This window comes from Zalophus californianus, chromosome 2, assembly GCF_009762305.2.
Source record: "Zalophus californianus isolate mZalCal1 chromosome 2, mZalCal1.pri.v2, whole genome shotgun sequence".
Classification (NCBI taxonomy): Eukaryota; Metazoa; Chordata; class Mammalia; order Carnivora; family Otariidae; genus Zalophus; species Zalophus californianus.
Window position 1 is genome coordinate 33,117,033 of NC_045596.1, and position 18,559 is coordinate 33,135,591.

Consider the following 18,559-nt stretch of genomic DNA (forward strand, 5'->3'; position numbering starts at 1 on the left):
CACACCATTTGGTACCTTGATGAGATTTAATATTTATCTTACCCTTATCACAGTGGTACACTTAAAATCATTTTGTAGGTAACTTAATCCCCAGTAAAGATGGATTGATTGGTTTTGGTAGCATTTGTTTCTGAAAGAGATGTTTCTTGATCTTGTTTGGGATGATACAATGTTTTGAGTCCCGTGACTTCCATATATATATTCTTTAGAGAGATGCTTTTTGTTTTTCTTTTTTGTTGATTTTAAGGAGCTAAAGTATTATTAATAAATTTGATTGTTAGTATCAATTTTCTTAGGCCTGTTCTTTCTAGATGGTTGATATTGCATATATTAAATAGAATATCTTTCTTGATTGTTATAGAAATTTGTTATTCTGATATTTTTCTGTAAAGGTAAGTTATCTGAAATTAATAGTCTTTATATAAATATAGCAGATTTATTCATAAAATGACATGGGAAATTTTTTTAGTGAGTGTTTTTTAGTGAGTGTTGATGATGTAGCTTTCAAAAGGAAGGTATTTTTTGAAGTGGTGTTTATTGGTATATTCACTTTAATGGCAGTACTGACTATTGCCATACCACTGTTAGAGTTCATGTTCACTCTACTACTTTTATAAATTTCATGTTAACCCAGAATTTTTTTTTAATGTTTAAAAGAACATATATCTTTATCTGTTAAAACAAAACAAAAAACTTGAGTTGATAAGGCCTCTGCATACCATGCTGGAATATTTTGCTGGTAATCAGTGAGCAAGTATATATTGATTAGGTTCTCTATCAGGTTAAAATTAAATAATAGAGGTAGAAGAGCTTGGAAAATGTGTATATGAAATTTAAATATTCATGGACTCATTATTAACAAAAATTTATATTATTTGTTTTTAGGTTCCTCATTTGAGCCAGTTCTTTCACATTTCTCCATAATATATCAAACCTTACTTACCCATCCTTATTTCCCATATCCTTTTAGAATACACTCTCTAGGTCAGGTATGTATGTGAAGAAGCTATATAACCTTGTTTAAACTAGTGTATCAATAAGCCTCTCTTTATGGAAAAAGGAAGATGCATAAGATCAGTTGATAGAAGTTGAACATTACTCAAGTGAATAAATGGGATTGAAATAGTCTGAATATATAAAGTAAAACTGGTACTTGGGTGGTAGTGTATGTTTTTATAGCAATTCCTCATTATACTAAATATTGGTTGGACACTTAAGCTACTTACATGTTTAGATCTTTTTCCATATAAATAGACACAATGGAAAAAGGTGGAAGGGTTGTATTGTTTGCCAGCTGGAGGAAGTATAGGGGAAGTCTAAGATTCATCTTTGATAGTAGTGATTTTTTTTCCCCCTGATTATTGAAGTATGCATATTATAGATTATTTGGAAAATGCAAAAGTAGTATATAAAAAGATTAATATGCTAAAAATAAAGTTACTTGTGGGGCACCTGGGTGGCTCAGTTGGTTAAGCGACTGCCTTGAGCTCAGGTCATGATCCTGGAATCCCGGGATCCAGTCCCACATCGGGCTCCCTGCCCAGTGGGGATTCTGCTTCTCCCTCTGACCCTCTCCCCTCTCATGCTCTGTCTCACTCTCTCTCAAATAAATAAATAAAATCTTTAAAAAAAAAAACAAAGTTACTTGTAATCCCATTACCCAGAGATTTCTTTTCCAGTCTAATACTATAATCTAATCTGGTCCCATTTGGGTGTCTGTATAAATGACATTTAGTTTTGTGTTTTGCTTCATTTTCTAACATTGTCTTAAAAAAAAAAAACCTCTCAATTAAATATTATCCAAAATATAGTCTTTAATGACTGTATAAAATTCCAATTTAGGAATCTAAATGGATATTGTGCTTAGTGGAGTCTAACAAATCTGGGTTCAGTCCCAGTTTTGGTACTTAAGAGCTTTAAGCTTGATACTTATCTTTTCTAGTCCTTAGTTTTCTTATTTGCAAAATAGGTATAATATTACTTACAATTTTAAGAGTTAAGTAAAATCATGATCTTAACATTCTACCTGGCATATGTTAAGTATTTAGTAAATTATACTTAACTATCACTAGAAATTATTTTATCATTCCTTTCTCACTACTTAGGTTTTTAGTTTTTCTTTGTAAAGAATTCCTGTATTTTGAACATTTCTGTATAAATATCTATTTATATATGTAGTCTGATTATTTTTTATGATGAATTCCTAAAAGTGGAATTGTTGGATCAAAGAATAGAAGTACAGTTGACCCTTGAACAACGTAGGCTTAAACTGCCCTGGTCCACTCACGTGGAGATTTCTTATAGTACAGTACTGTAAATATATTTTCTCCTTATATTTTTCTTAATAACATTTTCTTTTCTCTAGCTTACTTTATTGTAACAAAACAGTATATAATACATTTACAAAATTTGTGTTAATTGACTTTATATTCTCAGTAAGGCTTCCAGTCAAGAATAGGCTATTAGTAGTTAAGTCAAAAGCTTTCAGTGGATTTTTGACTGGGTAGTTGGTGTTCTTGACACCTCCCCCAACATTGTTCAACGGTTAACTGTAATTTAAGATTTTAAAGAATTTTTATTTATTTATTTGACAGAGAGAGAGAGAGCATAGCAGGTGGAGTAGCAGGTAGAGGGAGAGGGAGAAGCAGGCTCCCCACTGAGCAAGAAGCCAGATGTGGGGCTCGATCTCAGGACTCTGGGATCATGATCGGAGCTGAAGGCAGTCGCTTAATCAACTGAGCCACCCAGGCACCCCTAATTTAAGATTTCTTGATACACAGTGCCAGTTTGCTTTCTAGAAAGGTTATACTAGTTTATTCTCATTACAGTGTATGAGAATTCCTATTTCACTGTAGACTTGCCAAGAGTGGCTATTATTATTTTAAAAATTATTTTTTGTCTATTAGGCAACATAATAGTATTTGACATAACAGTGATATTCTCTTTAAAAAAAAAAAGAGAGAGAGAGGGAGGGAGGGAGGATGGGCATGGAGCCTAATGTGGGGCTTGAACTCAGGACCCTGAGATTAAGACCTGAACTGAGATCAAGAGTCAGATGTTTAACTGACTGAGCCACCCATGCAACCCAGTAATATTTTTTTAACTTCATTTTATTAATGCAGTTAAACTTCTAAATGTTTATAGAGTATTACGATTTCTTTTTAGAATTTTATACCTAAGGCTTTCCTGTTCTTCTTATTTCTTTTTCCTTGCCTTAATCCTTTATTTATCTAGCAGAAATGTATTGAGTGCTTACTATGTGCTAGATATTGTTTTGATATTGGTATATAGTTTTGGTACTTATTATTTAGTTTAGTGATGGCAGTGGAGGAGTGAACAGAATTGCCAAAAACCTTTGTCTTCAAAGAGTTTACTTTCTAGTGTCAGGGTATATACAGCCATTAAACAAAATAAACATTGAAATTAGAGAGTTGATTTCTTTGGAGGAAAAAAATAATGAAAGGGAGATGGAGAGAACATGCGTGTGTACAGTTTTGCATAGGATGGTTAGGGAAAACCTTGCTGCACAGATGCCATAAGTGAAATCTTGTAAGGAGTGAGTCAGGTAGATATCTGGGGGAAGTGCATTTCAGGATTTGATTTAGCTATAAGGACAGTGAAACAGGAGAATACTGGGTGAATTTAAGAAAGAGCAGGAGGGAGAGTAGCAAGAAATGATTTGAAAGAGTTACTAGGGAACCAGACTGTTTCGTATCTTAACTAGGCCATTTTAAGAACTTGGGCTTTTACTCTATATGAAATGCAGAGGTGTTGGAGGCTTTAAAACAAACCTTGGACTTAGGATCTACTGATGCAGCAGAGTCCCTGTCAATATTCCATCTGGCTTCTTTGCAGAAATTGGTAAACTAATTCTAAATTTTGCATGTAAATCCAAGGGGCCCAGAATACTCAAAAGTCTTGGAAAAGAAGAGCAAAATTCAAAGGCTCACTTTTCCTGATTTTGTTTTTTAAAAGATTTTATTTGTCAGAGACAGTATAAGCAGGAGGAGCGGCAGGCAGAGGGAGAAGCAGGCTCCTCACTGAGCAAGGAGCCCGATGTGGGAGTCGATCCCACGACCTGGGATTATGACCTGAGCCAAAGGCAAATGCTTAACTGACTGAGCTACCCAGGTGTTCCTACTTTTCCTGATTTTAAAACTTAACTACAAATCAAGATGGTGTGATACTGGCATAAGAGTAGATTTATAGGGATGCCTGGGTGGCTCAGTCGGTTAAGCATCTGCCTTTGGCTCAGGTCATGATCTCAGGGTCCTGGGATCAAATCCCATATTGGACTCCTTGCTCAGTGGGGAGTCTGCTTCTCCCTCTGCCTCTGCCCCTCCTCTCCTTGTACTCTCTCTCTCTCAAATAAATAAATAAATAAAATCTTAAAAAGAGTAGATGTATAGATCAGTGAAATAGAATTGAGAATACAGTAATAAACCCTTACAGTTATTATGGTCAGTTGATTTTTGACATGGATGCCAAGACCATTCATTGGAGAAAGAATAGTTTTTTTTTTTTTTAAGATTTTTATTTATTTGAGGGAGAGAGCACGCGAACGGCAGGGTGAGGGGGATGAGTAGCAGAGGGAGAGGGAGAAACAGACTCCCCGCTGAGCAGGGAGCCCGATGTGGGGCTCAGTCCCAGGACCCTGGGATCATGACCTGAGTCTAAGGCAGATGCTTAATGGACTGAGCCACCCAGGTGCCCCAAGAATAGTCTTTTCAACAGATGGTACTGGGACAACTGGATATCCACATGAAAAAGAATTAACTTAGACCCCTATCTCATACCACATACAAAAATTAAGTAAAAATGGATTAAAGACCTAAACGTAAAAGCTAAAACTGTAAAACTCTTTGAGGAAAACATAGGCATAAATCTTTGTGACTTTTGTTTAAGCATTGGTTTCTTAGATAGGACACCAAAAGTGTAAGTGACAAATGAAAAATACAGGTAAATTCGTCAAGATAAAAAATGTTTGTGCTTCAAAGGACCTTTCCCACAGAATGGGAGAAGATATTTAATAAAGGACTCCAGAATGCATAAAGAACTCTAAATAATATTGACAGTAAACCTTACTTTTAAAAATGGGCAAAGAATCTGAATAGATATTTCTTTAGATAAGATATACAAATGCTAATTGAGCAAATGTAATGATGGTCAACAACATTAGTCATTAGGGAAATGCAAGTCAAAACTACAATGAGAAAAAAACACCAACCAAAAAAATACAATGAGATACCGTTTGGATGGCCATAATCAAAAAGGTGGATAATAACAGGTGTTGGTGAGGATATAGAGAAATGGGAACCCCCATATATTGCTGGTGGAAATTGCAAATGGTGCAGCCACTTTGGATAACAGTCTGGCACTTCCATAGAAGGTTAAACATAAGAGTTATCATATGACTTGAATATATTTTGAATTTAGAATGGCAAGATTTGCTGAGTGATCAGATGAAGTGTGAAGGAAAGAGGAGGCAAAAATGACTCCTAGTTTTTTGGCCTCGGCAACAAGAAATTGCCATTAGCTGAGATTGGAGGATTATAGATAGGACAGGTCTGCAATGGAAGATTGAGATCACTTTTAGACATGCCTGGTTTGATATGTCTATTAGATATACAAAGTGGAGATATTTAGTGGGTAGTTTGTGTGTCTGGGGTTAGGGAAGAGGTGCAGTTTGGAGATGTAAATTATTAGCATTTTGTTAGTGTTTAAAGCCATGAGACTAGGAGAGGTCACCAAAAAAGTAGGTAAATCAGGGAAAAGAAGAGAAGCTAGGGCTAAGCCCTGGAACAGGTCATTTTTTCCAAGTTGAATGATGAGAAAATTCTGTTAGTGGCCCTGTTCTTAAAAGAAGATAATATCCTTAGGATGTTCTTTGAGGGAGGGATTTATCAGCTGTGTAAAGGCTGCTGATAGGTCTAGACCATTAAATTTAATTTTTATTTTCTAATTGCTGGTGTAGAGAAATACAGTTTAGCAATTTTGCTAAATTATCTGGGTAATTCAAAAGATAATCTGTAGATTCTTTTGGATTTTATATGTACTCAGTTGTATTGCCTGTGAAGAATGATAGTTATATTTTTTTCCAATCCTTACAACTTTTATTTCCTTTTCAAGTCTTTTTTTTTTTTTAAAGATTTTATTTATTTATTTGACAGAGAGAGAGATAGCGAGAGAGGGAACACAAGCAGGGGGAGTGGGAGAGGGAGAAGCAGGCTTCCCAGAGAGCAGGGACCCTGATATGGGGCTCGATCCCAGGACCCTGGGATCATGACCTGAGCCGAAGGCAGACGCTTAACGACTGACTGAGCCAATGCACTGGCTATGATCTCTGGTACAATGTAGTACTGTAGAATAGAAATGGTGATGGCAGGCATCTTATTTCTGATTACAGAGGGTAAACTTTTAGCATTTCATAATTATGTATGAAGGGTGTGTGTGTGTTTTGTACATGCCTTTATTCCCTTCTATTTCATGTAGAGTTTTTATCATGAGTGGATGTTGACTTTTTTCAAATAGTTTTTCTGTATATATTGAGTTGATTATTATGATTTTTCTTCTTATTTTGGTAATGCTGGGTATTGAATAATTTTCAAATACTAAAACAACTTTATAATCTGAAAATAAATTCAGGTAGTTATGATACATTATTTTTATAAATGACTAATATAATTTTTATATTTTGTGTAACATCACTCATAATTTATGTATTACTACCGTAATATTTTGCTTAGGAATTTTGCATCTATTTTCATGAGTGAAATAGGCCTGTAATTTTTTTCTTTTATTTATTTATTATTTTTTAAAAATATTTTATTTATTTATTTTACAGAGAGAGAGAGACATCGAGAGAGGGAACACAAGCAGGGGCAGGGAGAGAGGGAGAAGCAGGCTTCCTGCTGAGCAGGGAGCCCGATGTGGGGCTCGATCCCAGGACCCTGGGATCATGACCTGAGCTGAAGGCAGATGCTTAATGACTGAGCCACCCAGGCGCCCCAATTTTTTTCTTTTAATATCCTTGGAGGGTTTTGGTATCAAGGTTAGGTGGACCTCATAAAATGAGTTGGGAAGTGTTTTCTCTTTAGTCTCTAGAAGAGTTTGTGTAAGATTGGTATTACAGATTATTTGGTGGAATTTTCTTATGAAGCCACCTTGACCCTAGGGTTTTCTTTGTGGGAAGCTTTTAAGTTATAGATCCATTTCTTTAATAGATACAGGACTATTAGATCTTGTTATTTCAGATATGGTATGATGTGTGTTTTTTAAAAATGTGCATTACATTTAAAGCTTAAAATTTATTAGCATAAAATTGTTTATGATCTCTCTCTTTAAAATATGTCTGTGGACTTGATAATGATGTCCCGTTTTTCATTTCTGATACTGGTAATTTGTACCTTCTCTCTCTCTCTTTTTAAAGATTTTATTTGTCAGAGAGAGAGAGAGCGTGCACACGCACAAGCGGGGGGAGGGGCAGGCAGAGGGAGAAGCAGGCTCCCTGCTGAGCAAGGAGCCCCATGCGGGGCTTGATCCCAGGACCCTGGGATCATGACCTGAGCTGAAGGCAGCCGGTTAACCAGCTGAGCTACCCATGCGTCCATTTTCTTTTTTTCATCACTCTTGCTGGGGATTTGTTATTCTTAATGTTTTTTTTTTTTTTTAAGCTAGTTTAGATTTCAAAGAACCGTCTTTTGTTGTTGTTGATCCCATTTACTGTGTATTTGTTTTCTATTTTGTATTTGCTGTTTGTTATTTCCTTTCTAGTTTCTTTGGGTTTGATTTGCTGTCCCCCCGCCAACTGCTTATTGAATATTTAGACAGTTGATTTTTCAGCCTTTCTTTTTTTCTAATATATGCATTTGTATGCATCTTTTTTTTAAATAAAGATTTTATTTATTTATTTGAGAGAGAGAATGAGCAGGGGGAAGGGGAAAAGGGAGAGGGAGAAGCAGAGTCCCCAGTGAGCAGGGAGCCTGATGCTGGGACTTGATCCCAGGACCCTGGGATCATGACCTGAGCTGAAGGCAGATGCATAACCAACTGAGCCACCCAGGCACCTGCATTTGTATGCATCTTTTTCTGTGCATGACTTTAGTTGTATTTCACAAGTTTGGATATATTTATTTGGTTAAAATATTTTCTAATATTAATTTAATTATTTTTGTTTTTTAAATTTACATTTATTTTTTAAAAAGATTTTACTTATTTAGAGAGTGTTTGTGGGGTGGAGGGGGGGGAGAAGGGAGAGGGACAGAGATGGAGCGAGAGGGACAAGCAGACCCCGAGCTAAATGTAGAGCTGAACTAAGCACAGAGCTGGACCTGGGGCTTGATACCACATCCCTGAAATCATGACCTGAGCTGAAATCAAGAGTGGGATGCTTAATCCACTCAGCCACCCAGGCGCCCTTTAACTATTATCTTAAATTGATGTTAGCATTTCACTAAAATAGTGGAATTCTTCTTTGACTCAAGTATAGGAGTCTCTTTCTTAATTTTCAAACAACTGTGTTTTCTAGTTGTATTTTAGTTACTAATTTCTAATATAATTCCATGTATACTTGAAAATAAAGTGTATTCTGTGGTTATTTAGTCCAGTGTTGTATAGATATTAAGCCAAGTTATTTATTGATCTTCTCTGTCCTTATTGTTCAGCCTTTCTTTTTTTTCTATTTTGTTGGGGGTGCTCCTTTTTCTAATAGTTACAGAGGGAGTGATTTTACAAGTTGAATACAAGCTTAGAATTGTAGAATTGTTATATCTTCCTGGTGAATTTTATCATTGACTTTTATCATTGAGGTGTACATCAATGGTGATTTAGATAAGAGCAATTTTTATTTTCTTTTGGAAAACAATTTAATATTTGACAAAAAAAGAACAACATAAATCACAGTCAGGGAAAATCAGAGCCTTTCTGGGCTTCTTTTTCACTTAGTTTAGAATGGCTTGTACTTTGAAATGAATATGGGAGAAGGTACCAGAAACTTTTGGTTGCATAAGACACCTAAAACATTTTTTCCCTTTTAAAAAATTTTTTTATTTTTTTATTCAGGTATAATTAACATACAGTGTTGTATTAGTTTCAGGTGTACAACATAATGATTCAATAATTCTGTGCATTTCTCAGTGCTCATCAATATGAGCATACTCTTAATCCCCTTTATTTTACCTATCCCCTGACTTACCTCTCCTTTGGCAACCACCATTTTGTTTTCTGTATTTAAGAGTCTGGCTTTTTTACCCCCTTGGTTCATTTGTTTTGTTTCTTAAATTCCACATATGAGTGAAATCATATGATATTTGTCTTTCTCTGGCTATTTCACTTCTAGATCCATCTGTGTTGTTGCAAGTGGCAAAATTTCATTCTTTTTTATGGCTGAGTAATATTCCACTGTGTATGTGTGTGTGTATGTGCATATCCCACATCTTTAATCATCTATTGATGGATACTTGGGCATGGAGACTTGAATTCATGACCTTGACATCAAGACTTGAGCTGAGATCAAGAGTCAGACGCTTAACGAACTAAGCCATCCAAGAGCCCTTATGTCTTGGCTATTGTAAATAATGCTTTAATAAACATAGGGATTCATGTATCTTTTTGAATCAGTGTTTTCATTTTCTTTGGGTAAATACCCAGTAGTGGAATTATTGGATCATATGGTAATTCTATTTTTAATTTTTTGAGGAACCTCCAAATAGCTCAGTACCCAAAAAACAAATGATCTGATTAAAAATGGGCGGAGGACCTGAATAGATATTTTTCTAAAGAAGACATACAGATAGGCAACAGACAAATGAAAAGGTGCTCAACATCATTAATCTTTGGGGAAATGCAAATTAAAACCACAACAAGATATCATTTTACACCTGTCAGAATTGCTGAAATCAAAAAAATAATAAGTCTTGATGAGGATTTGGAGAAAAAGGAACCCTTGTGCACTGTTGGTAGATAAGAGCAATTTTAGAGTAGTTGTAGAAATGGTGGATGCAAAACCCTCTTTATGAAAGAATGGGAGGAGAAAAATTGAAAACAGTTGCTGTATGTTGTACATATTTTTCCCTAATTTTGTTTCTGATACATAGGTCTTTTACATTTAAATGTGGCTAGATGTGTTAGTACTTTTTTTCTTTATGACTTTCTCTTTGTACTTTTTTGCTTCCCAAGATGGGATATTCACTTGCTCCATGGAACTTATATTCCTGAACAGTGCTGTCCAATAGAACTTTCTGCACTGATGGAAAAGTTTACTATTTCTGCTCTCCAATATGGTAATCATTAACTGCATGTAGTAATTGAGCTTTTGAAATGTGTGTAGTATGACTGATGAAATGAATTTTTAATTTAACATGCTTTTTTCAGAATTAAACTTTTTATTTTGAGATTACAAATTCACATGTTCTAATAAATTATGCAGAGAAATCTCCTGTGCTCTTTACCCAGTTTCCCTGATAAAACATCTTTGTACAACTATACCATGGCATCACAACCAGGATATTGTCATTAATACAGAACATTTCCATCACTACAAGAATCCCCCAGCTTACCCTTGTATAGCCACACTCACTTGTCCTCCTCTCCCATCCCTTCCTTAACTCTTGGCAATCATTAATTTGTTCTCTGTTTCTGTAATTTTGTCATTTCAAAAATGTTATATTAATGGGATCATTCAGTATATAGCCTTTTCGGATTGGCTTTTTTCCACTCAGCATAACTTTGGAATTTCATCCAGGTTGTTTTTGTGTATCATCAGTTTGTTCCTTTTTATTGCTAACTAATATTTCATGGAATGGAAGTATAATTTGTTTATCCGTTCACCCATTGAAGGACATCTGAATTGTTTTCTATTTTTCAGTTATAATGAATAAATCCGCTGTAACCTTTGTTTATAGAATTTTGGGTGAACTTAATATTTCATTTCTCTTAGATAAATGTCCAGAAATGCAATTGCTGAATTGTTGTATGATGTTACATGTTTAGTTTTTAAAGAAACCTCCAAACTCTTTTCCAAAGTGGCTGTACTATTTTACATTCCTAGCAGAGTGTATGAGCGATCCAGTTTCTCTGTATCCTTGCCAGCATTTTGTGTTGTCATTAGTTATGTTAGCCAGTTTGATAGATGTGTAGGTAATAGCTCTTTGTACGTAGTTTTAATTTGCATTTACTTAATGCCTAATGAGGCTGAACATCTTTTATGTGCCTATTTGCCATTCGTATATCCTTTTGGTGTTATGCTTTTTGCCCATTTTCTAATTGAATTGTTTGGTTTTTACTGTGGAGTTTTGATAAATTCTTTATGTATTTCAGACACTAGTCAGTTGTTGGATATATGGTATGCAAATATTTCCTCCAATCTGTAACTTGTCTTTTCATCTTAACAAGGTCTTTCACAGAGCAAAAGTTTTTAGTTTTGATGAAGTACAGTTTCTCTGGTTTTCCTTTTATGGATCATACTTTTGTTTAGCTCTAGGTCCTGGAGATTTCCTCCTGTTTTTCTTTTTTTTCTTTTCCTAAGATGTTTATAGTTTTATGGATTTAAGTTCTTGATCCATTTTTAGTTAATTTTACTATAAGTGTGAAACTGAGGTCAAGGTTTATTTTTTTAATCTGTGGATGTCCACTTGCTGCAGTTTCATTTGTTGAAAAGACTCTTTTCTCCGTTAAATTGCTTTTGCACCTTTGTCCAAAGCCAGTTGGGCATATTTATGTTGGTGTATTTCTGGGTTCTCTCTTCTGTTTCCAAATCTATAATCTATTTTCAGATCTATATGTCTGTCCCTCTACTGATACCATACAGTCTTGGTTAGTGTAGTGATATAACAAATCTTGAAATTGAATTGACTGATTCCTCTCTTTCAAAATTGTTTTAGCAATTCTAGTTCCTTTGTCTTTCCATTTAATTTGAGAATAATCTTGTCCATATCCACAAAAAAATCTGAGAATAATCTTGTCCATATCCACAAAAACTCTGGCTGGGGTTTTGATAGGAATCTGCAAATCAATTTGGGGAGAATTGACATCTTTACTATGTTCAGTTTTCTAGTCTATGAACATGCTGTGTCTTTCCATTTATTTAGATCTTTGATTTCTTTCATCAGTGTTTTATGTTTTGCTCTTCTTTTTCTAGGTAATGGTGGGGGCTTAGATTATTGATTTGAGACTTTTCCTCTTTTGTGATTTGTATGCATTTGGTTATAAATTTGCTATAAATGTCTGGCATTGCTGCTTTAGCTGTGTCCTACAAATTTTGATACGGTATATTTTCATTTTCGTTCATTTCAATGTATTTTTAAATTTTTCTTGAGACTTTTTCTCTTTGACTCATGGATTATTTGGTATATTGCTTAAGTTCCAAGTGTTTGGAGATTTATCGGTTATCTCTCTGTTAATTGATTTCTAGTTTGATTCCACTGTGGTCAGAGAATATACTTTGTATGATTTCAGTCCTTTTAAATTTGCTGGGGTTTAAGGTCTAGGACATATCTTTCTTGGTACATATTTGGTGGGCACTTGAAAATAATGTATTCTGCTGTTGTGCTGTTGTTGGGTGGAGTGTTCTATAAAGATTGACTATCCTTAATTGATGGTGTTATTGTGTTCTGTATCCTTGCTCATCTTCTGTCTAGTTATTCTATCAATTGTTGAGAGAGGGATTTGAAGTTTCTATAATTGTGGATCTGTCCATTTCTCATTTCAGTTCTGTCAGCTTCTGCTTCACTTATTTAGTGGCTCTTTCTTTTGGTGCATACACATTTAGGGTCGGTATGTCATCTTGGTGCACTGATCCTTTATGATTATATAATGTCCTTCTCTGTCTCTGGCAGTTTTTTCCCCCTCCGCATTCTACTTTATGGGCTATTAATAAAGAAAGGTGTAATTTAACTGAATTTAAATGAATTTAAATTTAAATAGGCTCATGTGGCCGGTGGCTGCCATATTGACAGTGCAGTTCTGGAAGATGGAGAGAGCTATGACACAATAAATTTAATTAAAAGGTACATTTTATAGTATGGGTGTTAAGGGCCAGTGGGTGGTTAGAGGAAATGGAGATTGGGGCAGAGGGATTAGGGGACATGATTTTAAATTGGGTAATCAAGGAAGAAATCATTCACTGTGACACTTGAATAAAGATTTAAAGGAGTGAGAGTTAGCAGTGCAGATATTCTGGGGAAGAGTATATCAAAGGCCAGCATCACCCTTTGTATATCATCACCAGTATATCAAAGGTCAGCCCACCATCAAAGGTGGGCTACTCTAAGAACTTTAGCTTTTATTGAGTGATATGTGGAGAACTACTTGAGGATTTAGAGCAGATTTGATTCATTCTGACTTGTGTGTTGTTGTATGTTGTATGTTGTACAAAGATCATTCTGGCTGGTGTGTTGAAAATAGATTGTAGGTGACAAGGCCTGGAAGCAGAGAGAACATTTAGGACCCTGGAATATGAATGAATGATGATAGTAGCCAGACCAAATGGTTAGAGCAGGTTTTAGGGAAAATATCAGACATTTAGTTTTAGATAAGTTAAATTTGAAATGTTTTAGATACATCCAAGCGGAGAAAGCAAATAGACTATCTGGGGTTCTCTAGATCAATAATGAGTCCCTGCCCTTGTGGAGCTTACTTACACTTTACTTGAATATGGGTAGTAAATACAATTTAAAAAATGAGTAAAACATACACTGTGTTAGAAGATGATAAGTGTTATGAGAAAATTCAAGTAAGGAAAGTAGGATAAGTGGTGTTGGGGAACTGACTTCTTGAGTGGGTAACGTTTAAGTAATGATAGGAAGGTGTTGAGGAAATAAACTTTTATAGATACCTGAGAGAGTAGTAGTTTAGGTAGAGGGAGCCAAATGTAAAGGTTCCCTGAGGGGAGCATGGCTGGTGTGTTTGAAGAAGAACAAGGAGGCCAAGTGTGGCTGGAGTGACACTGAGCTCAAAGGGAAAGAGGTTTAGGGATGATAGTACTGAAGTAACACATGTCTGAGTGATGGGCCGTTTTAAGGGTTCTGGCTTTTACTCTGGGTGAAATGGGAAGCCACTGGATAGTTAAGCAGAAGATACGTATTAACTGAGTCCCACTGATTGCTCTGCTACATATAAATAGCAGAAGGGGCAAGGAGATTGGTTTGGAAGCTTTTACAGTAATCTCTCCAACAGGCTGTGGTGGCAGTGAGATAGTGAGGAAGGTTATAGTCTGGATACATTTGAGGGTTGTATTGACAGAATTGGCTTACTGGTTGGATTTGGGTTGAGAGGAGTTAGGACTTATTCCAAGATTTTTGACCTGAGCAGTTGGAAGAATAGAGTTGTATTAACTGAGACGGGAAAGACTGAGAAGAGCGAATATGAAGGAGGTGATCAGGAGCTCAGTTTTGGACATGTTAAGTTTGTAATGCCTATTACACATCCAAATGTAGGTGTTCAGTAGGCGTTGTCATTATGAATATTTCAAAAATGAAATAATGACAGTAAAACAGTGTACACACTGTTGCGAAAATTCATTATATTTGTTAATATCTTGATTTTTATTTAACATGTTCAATCCTGGCAAAATTTGAATCTTTTGAAGAGAGAAGTTGTCTGACTGCTTTTTGGCTTTGCTACCAGAGTTGATGGTACTTTCTTAGAGTTAAATAAAGATGTCATTCCGATTTTAGAAATGGAAATATAACTATATAGTCTGAGTGTTTTTACTTGCTTTCTATTTTAGGTCCTATTACTGCTGGATTGTGCAAGATATTTAATCGTGTTTTCTTTGAGGTATGACTTAAATATCAAACATCTTAAATAAGAAAAGGGAAACATTTTAGTTTTGGAAGTCAGAATGCCAAGGAGAAAGAAAAATCTTGGGGGAAATCCTTTTCGGAAGACTGCAAGCTCTAAGGAAGTTGTCGTATCCAGTGTTGCTAGTCATGAGGAGCCAACTACTACTCTTCCTTCCATGTGTGAGACAAAAGTTGATCAGGAGGAACTCTTCACCAGTATCTCAGAGATGTTTTCTGATCTGGATCCCGATGTAGTGTATTTGATGCTTTCTGAATGTGATTTCAAAGGTGAGAAAAAGTTTAGTTTGAACACTTTGCATCGTATAAGTAGACTTCATGTACTGTGCCATGACCAGTAGTAATATAGAAAAATGACTGCCTTATTTCTGTTTTGCTAATTTATTGAGCGTCTGCTATGGGCGAGGTACTAAGTTGATAATTGTGAATGATATGAAGAAGAAAGCATTGTTTTTTTCTGCTTTTGAGAAATATACAGTTTAGATATAAGATGTATGTATAGATATCATATTTTATGTTTCATTTCTTTTTATCTTCCCTCTAGGACAGGTTGGCACTATTAACATTTTGGACTGGATAATTCTTTTTTGTGAGTGGCTTTCCTGTGAATCATAGGATGTTTAGCAGCATCCCTGGCCTATACTCTGTAGATTCCAGTAGCAACCTTCAGCAGCCTGTTGTGACAATTAAAAATGCCTCCATCTGTTGTCATATGTCCCTTGGGGACCAGAATCATCCCCAATTGAGAACCACTGTCTTAGGATGTAAGCTTCATAAAGACAGATTTTATAAACTGTTTTTACTGCTGTATCCCTAGCCCCTAAAATAGCAAATGATTCAGATAGGACCTCAGTAAATATTTATTGAGTGAAAAGATAATTGTAATTGTGGGAATGAGAGCTGATTAGGTGTTGATGCTAATAGAGTAGTGTTTCATAATGTTGGCTTTGGAGTCAAGAAACCTGGGTTAGATTTCCAGTTCTGCCACTGAAGCTCTCTGGGTGTTTTCTTATCTGTTAATGAGAAAAATAATAGTATGTACCTCATAGGACTTTTCTGGTGAGAATTGAGTTGTGTTTTTTTTTTTTTTTGTAAAGTCTTCACTATAGTATTATTAATAACTTCTAATAAATTGTTTAGAAGTATTTTGGCAAATAGACAAACTATCAAAGTTGACTGAATGAATAAATTAAATGTTGATGCTTAATGTTGCTATTGGCCATGATTAGTATAAGATAAAATTATTCTAGATTGGGGAAGTTTTGCTAATGCATGAGAAGCTTCCATTTTTATTCATTACATGGACTGTGATTATCCTCTTATGTATGCAAAAACAGTTTTCGGCAGTCGACATGATGCTCAGAAATGAGTTTGTAGAATTTTATGTGTGACTTCAATATTTATTTCCTATTGTTGAGGTGTTTAAAATCTGTTTCACATACACTAACATAATAATGAGGAATTACAAGAAAAATTTATTACCCTTATATCCTAACAAAAAACATTTCTCTTTTCCAGGATCTTCTCTACACCTTGTTCATAAATACTGATATTTTGAGTATTTTGAATAATAGTATTGATGAAATTATGTATTCTGCTTTTTAAACTTAACATAAGCATTTTTTCAGTGTTGCCTTGATCTTTATATTTATTTTTAATAGCTTTCTAATATTTCACTGAATTGTTGTGCTCTAATTTTTTAATTATATCTAAGTTTTTCATGAATAATTAATACAGCAGAGGACATCTTGGTACAAACCACTTTTCCCTTCTTTTGGCTTTTTTTCTTAGTCCAACGTTTTATTTTCATATGTCACAAGGTAAGAACAGTTTTCAATTCTTAGAAACATACTGCTAAATTTCCTACCAAACAGGTGTTCTGATTTGTCATCCTGCTAGCACTGTTTAAGTACAGTGGTTTCACCACAGCCTTTTCAGCATCGTGTAGTATTACTTTAAGATTTTAATAGGAATAAAATTTTGCTTTTTCTTAATTTGTTTTTTCTTTAAATAAGCAGGATTGTTGAGCATTTTTGTACATAAATATATATTAGTTTTTGTATTCTTGTATGAATTATGAATTGTTTATTCATATGTTTTTTTGTTTTATACCATTGTTTTAATTTTTTCCAACACTCTGTGTAAGGACTTTTCTTTTGTGTGATATGTATATCCTGATCTTTTACTTATTTTTACTTAATACTATTTTATATACATGCTAATTTTTTTGGTTGACCTTGTGGTTTTTCTATTATGTAGATTTTCTTCGTAGAAATACCTCTTATGTTTGCTTGCGTGCTTTCTTTCTTTCTTCCCCCTCCCCCATTTTTAGGGCTTCTAACCTTTGTACTATTGCTGTAATATCCTAACTGGTCTCTTTGCCAGGCTTGCCCCTCCAATCCCTTTTTGTTTTTCTTCTTAAGGGAACATTAATTGGGTGCTTACTAGGTGCCAGTCCTTGTGCACAGCACATTTTCATGGATTATCTCATTTAATCCTCACAAGAACCCTATGAGGTAGGTACCTTTATTATCCCTGTACTGCAAATGAGAAAATCAAAGCTTAGGAAAGTTAAGTAATGTGTTTTAAGGGTGATAGCCAGCAAGCAGAGATTTAAGTGTTTTGGTTTTCTGACTCCAGACCAGAGCTGTTACCTCCTGTGCTGTGCTTCCTTTTCATATTTATTTTCCATAAAACAAAACAGAACAACACAAAAATAAGCGAAACTCCAAAATTTCAAATGCTTAACAATTCTAATTCTGTATTTGTATTATAACAGAAAGAGCTCAGCATTGGAGTCAGACATACCAGTCCTGGCTCTGTCACTTAATATCTGTGTCACTTGGGCCAAGTTAATATACTTTTTGAACTTCACTTCTTCATCTATTTGCTAGAAATATTATACCTCATAGTATTTATTTGATGGTTCATTGAGGTGGTACATATAAAGCTTCTAGCTCAAATATGGTGACAGGTAGTTTCCCTAGAAAGTAATATTGATTTGTCCTACCATGACATACAGCACTTTTTCCAATTCCACTTGATCTTTTCCAGTTTTGTCTCCTTTCATCTACCATACTACTGTGTACCCACACTCCAACCAACTTCTCTTAATACCTTAAACATACTTTGTGTTTTCAAGACTGGCTTTGCCTTTCCCTTTTTGTGTCTGACAAGTTTCTTTTTAATCTTCAAGTCCCAGTTCACATATTACCTTATGTGAAATCTTTCCTTATTCTCCTATAAGGCTGCTGTGGCATTTGTGTCTTACTAAAAGTGTGTATTATTTAATCTATATTATATTATAATGTAATTGTCTTCTAATCTAATTATCTTTAATTACCTCCATTAGACTGCAAAAATCCCTTAAGTGCAGTAAAAACTGCTTTATTTACTTTGAACAGAGTATGTCTGATATGTAGTACATGCTGATACCTATTTTTTGTATTAAGTGAAATTCATAGCATAAACCATATAAACAAATTAGATTTACAGGAGAGTGCTTAAAAATGCTTAATATTTAAAAGGATAGGCAGTAGCTAAGTATTTGTTGAATAAATTGTTTTTTGGGTCTTTATAAATGACCATAATATATGCAATTTTTAGATACAATTTATAGATATTTTTAGATACAGTTTATAGATATTTTATGTTTTACGTTTATTCACATTTATCAGAGATTATCTACTCGATGGCAATTTGTTATCCTAGTTTATTACAGTTTGTCTGATAGTAACAGCATTGTATGACTCCATCATTCA

The 18,559-nt window shown here is 34.8% G+C and overlaps 1 protein-coding gene across 11 annotated transcripts in view; it reads left to right on the plus strand.

Moving 5' to 3' along the window:
- N4BP2 (NEDD4 binding protein 2) overlaps window positions 1-18,559 on the plus strand; it is an 83,041-nt gene that overhangs the window by 14,436 nt on the left and 50,046 nt on the right. The window contains exons 1-2 of one of the 11 annotated variants that reach the window (XM_027598070.1): window positions 12,971-13,004; window positions 14,726-15,068. The exons of 7 other annotated variants lie outside the window; for them this stretch is intronic. In XM_027598070.1, the coding sequence (XP_027453871.1) occupies window positions 14,840-15,068 (229 nt within the window). In that variant the 5' untranslated portion in view covers window positions 12,971-13,004; window positions 14,726-14,839. Of the gene's footprint in view, window positions 1-12,970; window positions 13,005-14,725; window positions 15,069-16,589; window positions 16,619-17,221; window positions 17,315-18,559 lie in introns of those variants that run through there. 3 more of the 11 variants (XM_027598072.1, XM_027598071.1, XM_027598069.1) reach the window with 3 other exon arrangements.